The following is a 3,524-nucleotide window of genomic DNA, read 5'->3' as shown; positions in this document are numbered from 1 at the left end:
GGTCGTCGAGCGTGGATGAACCACATCAATTCTAATAGTACGACTGATCTATATATAGGCACACATCCACCCACACCATTCAGAAAATCGGTCTGCCATCGCCGAGCTTGCAAGTTGCTTGCCGTTGCTCATCGCGACGTAGAAATTTAGAATCAGAACTAAGACAATCAACGTCTCTCAGCGTCGTACAGAGACACGCCTGAAGTGTTTGTGATCTCTCTTGGGGTAATCATTAATTGATCAGCTAGCTACTTAGGGTTCATACAGACATAATTACCTTGCTTGTGAATATATTTCTGCCATTGAGATATACATTCTTGTTTGTGTGATCGGCTAGCACTGAAAGCGCACATATCATAATCGATCTGCCATAGCCGAGCTTGCTTGCTAGACGCACTCACTGAGATACTATCAAATCTTGTGAATATAAACCGTCATAATCCATTAGCATCTGTTTTCACATAGTTCACATCTTCTCTTGATCAAGCTGTCATATTCAAACTTCCTTGCACATAAGCTGCTTCTGCGGCCATAGCTATACACTCTGCACACTAATAATATCTTGAGGGTTTCTAACAGATCTGCAACAGCACAGCAGCTGTAATGGCCATGGCTTCTGCAGATGCTTCGAACACCACTACTACTCAAAAGAAGGTGGCAGAGCTGCACTGCCCACCCACGTTGCCTCTGCCGGTGAAGGGCCAGAACCTGCTCTTCATGGAGGGGCCTGTGACAAGGCCCCCGCATTGGAAGAACGCGGCGGACGCCCTGCAGACGAGCCACTACGAGGAGGTCCGCCACATGATCAAGCAGTTCTTCGAGACGGAGACGGTGGTGCTGCGCGGCACCAGCCTCACCATCGGGCAGGTCGCCGCCGTCACGAAGCGCCGGTCCGTGCAGGTGGAGCTCGACAGCGCCGAGGCCTACCAGCGGGTCGCCGACAGCTCCGCCTGGGTCCTGGAACACATCCTCAAGGGCGGAGACGTCTACGGCGTCACCACCGGGTTTGGCGCAACCTCCAAACGCCGCACCAACCAGGCCGCCCAGCTCCAGAGCGAGCTCATCCGATTCCTCAACGCCGGCGTGCTCTGCATCGGCCGCGGCGACCCCGACACGGATCATGCCTGCTGCAGCCTCCCCCTACCCTACACCAAGGCCGCCATGCTCGTCCGCACCAACACCCTCATGCAGGGCTACTCCGGCATCCGCTGGATCATCCTTGAGGCCATGGCATCCCTCATGCGCGCCAATGTCCTGCCCGTGCTCCCCCTCCGCGGCACTGTCACCGCCTCCGGGGATCTTGTCCCCCTCTCTTACATCGCCGGCCTCCTCACCGCTCGGCCTAACGCCAGGGCTGTTGCACCTGACGGCAGGATCATCCCTGCTCCTGAGGCCCTCACGCTCGCCGGCGTCACGGATGGCCCTTTCGAGCTGCAGCCCAAGGAAGGGCTCGCCCTTGTCAATGGCACCTCTGTCGGCGCCGCTGTGGCTGCCAATGTTTGCTTTGATGCCAATGTGCTTGCTCTGTTAGCTGAGGTCATGTCGGCCTTCTTCTGTGAGGTCATGCAGGGTAAGCCTGAGTTCACAGATCCCCTGACCCATCAGCTCAAGCATCACCCAGGACAAATTGAAGCTGCTGCTGTGATGGAATATGTCTTGGAAGGCAGCTCATACATGAAGGCTGCAGCTAAGATACATGAGACCGATCCCTTGTCTAAGCCCAAGCAAGACCGTTATGCTCTCCGTACTTCGCCACAATGGCTTGGACCCCAAATTGAAGTTATCAGAGCAGCTACCCATTCGATCGAGAGAGAGATCAATTCTGTCAACGACAACCCGCTTATTGATGTGTCAAGGGACATTGCACTGCACGGAGGTAATTTTCAGGGGACACCCATTGGTGTGTCCATGGACAACATGCGGATTGCCCTTGCCGCCATAGGAAAGCTCATGTTTGCACAGTTCGCTGAGCTTGTATGTGACTACTACAACTCTGGCTTGCCCTCCAATTTGAGTGGTGGACCAAATCCGAGCTTGGACTACGGGTTCAAAGGGGCTGAGATAGCCATGGCTGCATATTGCTCTGAGCTCCAATACTTAGCAAACCCAGTGACAACACATGTGCAGAGTGCAGAGCAACATAACCAAGATGTCAACTCTCTCGGTCTTATCGCAGCAAGGAAGACGGCAGAGGCCGTGGAGATCCTCAAGCTCATGTCGTCCACATACCTGGTGGCTTTATGCCAAGCAGCGGATTTGAGACACCTTGAAGAAAACATGCAAGCTCTTGTCAAACGGATCATTCAGCAGGCTGTGAGGTCCACACTCTATACTGCGAATGGTCCACTTTCCCCTTCTCAATTCGCCGAGACAGAGCTGATGAAGATTGTGGATCATCAGCCGGTCTTTTCATACATTGACAATGCATCCAATCCAGCATGTGCCCTGATGCTGCAGCTGAGGGAGATGCTGGTGGAGCAGGCATTGCAGGCAGCTCCTGCTGTGGATGGCGACAAAGAGGCGAACCAGGTTGATGTGGCTGGGACGCCGCCGTTGTTTAAGTCCATCCCTGTGTTCGAGGCCCACGTGAAGAAGCTTCTAGATGAGGAGGTGCCCAAGGTAAGGGAGAGGTATGACAATGGGGACTATGCAGTGCCAAACAGGATCAAGAAGTGCAGGACATATCCTTTGTACAAGTTCGTGAGGAGCGAGTTGGGCACCGAACTTCTGAGAGGGACTGCCACAAGGAGCCCTGGAGAGGACATAGAGAAGGTCTTTACTGCCATGTTGGATGGCAAGCTTCTGTTGCCCTTGCTGAAGTGCCTGGAAGGATGGCGGGGTTCTGCAGGGCCATTCACACCACGCACAGTTCCAGCCTCGCCTGCCATGCACAACCCTTCCTACTGGGCCTGGTTCGACAACCTCAGATCACCCTCTGCTACAGCAGGCAAAGGATACTGGTCTCTTGCCATGTAACTTAATAAGCTGGCTGCTCTCTCTTCTCCTTCCATTCTCATAGCCCATGGGTTTATACTGTTGACAAAAGGAGAATAGTGCACCACCAAAATCAATAAACACATGGATTGATCCATGAAATTAATAAGGAGCCTTGATAGTTTGACGCTATTGATTTCTTCTGTATACAGTCCAAACTAGACCAATAGGAGAGTCAGGCACAGTGCAAATTTCGAGGATTTGGGAATGCATGTCGAACTGTTAGACGTGAAAATATAGTTGTATTAAAATAATAGCAGCAGTTAACAAAATTTGGGCTAATAGCTCTAATTATTTTAGCTAGATCTCTCCCTCTCTAAATTTACCCAGTTTACAGGCCACTCGTCGAGTCGGCACCTTGTAGGCTCTCTTGACCATGTAATTACTACCCTGATGCTATCAAAGACATTTGCTACGAGCTTTGCAAATTGTTTGGTTGAACTGGTTTCTCAATTACATCCTACCGGATATACAAAATTCTATATAGATTCATGCTCATTTCCGAGGAAACGAAGACGAGGAAGGACCTA

The 3,524-nt window shown here is 51.8% G+C and overlaps 1 protein-coding gene across 1 annotated transcript; it reads left to right on the top strand.

Annotated features, from left to right (window-relative positions):
• Nucleotides 1-473: 473 nt before the first annotated feature.
• Nucleotides 474-3,315, top strand: LOC148017652 (phenylalanine ammonia-lyase 1-like). Its single transcript, XM_087662572.1, has one exon. It carries the CDS (start codon nucleotides 604-606, stop codon nucleotides 2,974-2,976), a length of 2,373 nt encoding a protein of 790 aa, XP_087518698.1. The 5' UTR covers nucleotides 474-603; the 3' UTR covers nucleotides 2,977-3,315.
• Nucleotides 3,316-3,524: the final 209 nt, after the last annotated feature.

Source organism: Lygodium microphyllum, chromosome 22 (assembly GCF_053477565.2).
Source record: "Lygodium microphyllum isolate KBCC chromosome 22, Lygodium_microphyllum_v1.1.10, whole genome shotgun sequence".
Lineage (NCBI taxonomy): Eukaryota > Viridiplantae > Streptophyta > Polypodiopsida > Schizaeales > Lygodiaceae > Lygodium > Lygodium microphyllum.
This window is presented reverse-complemented; position numbering and strand designations above follow the sequence as displayed.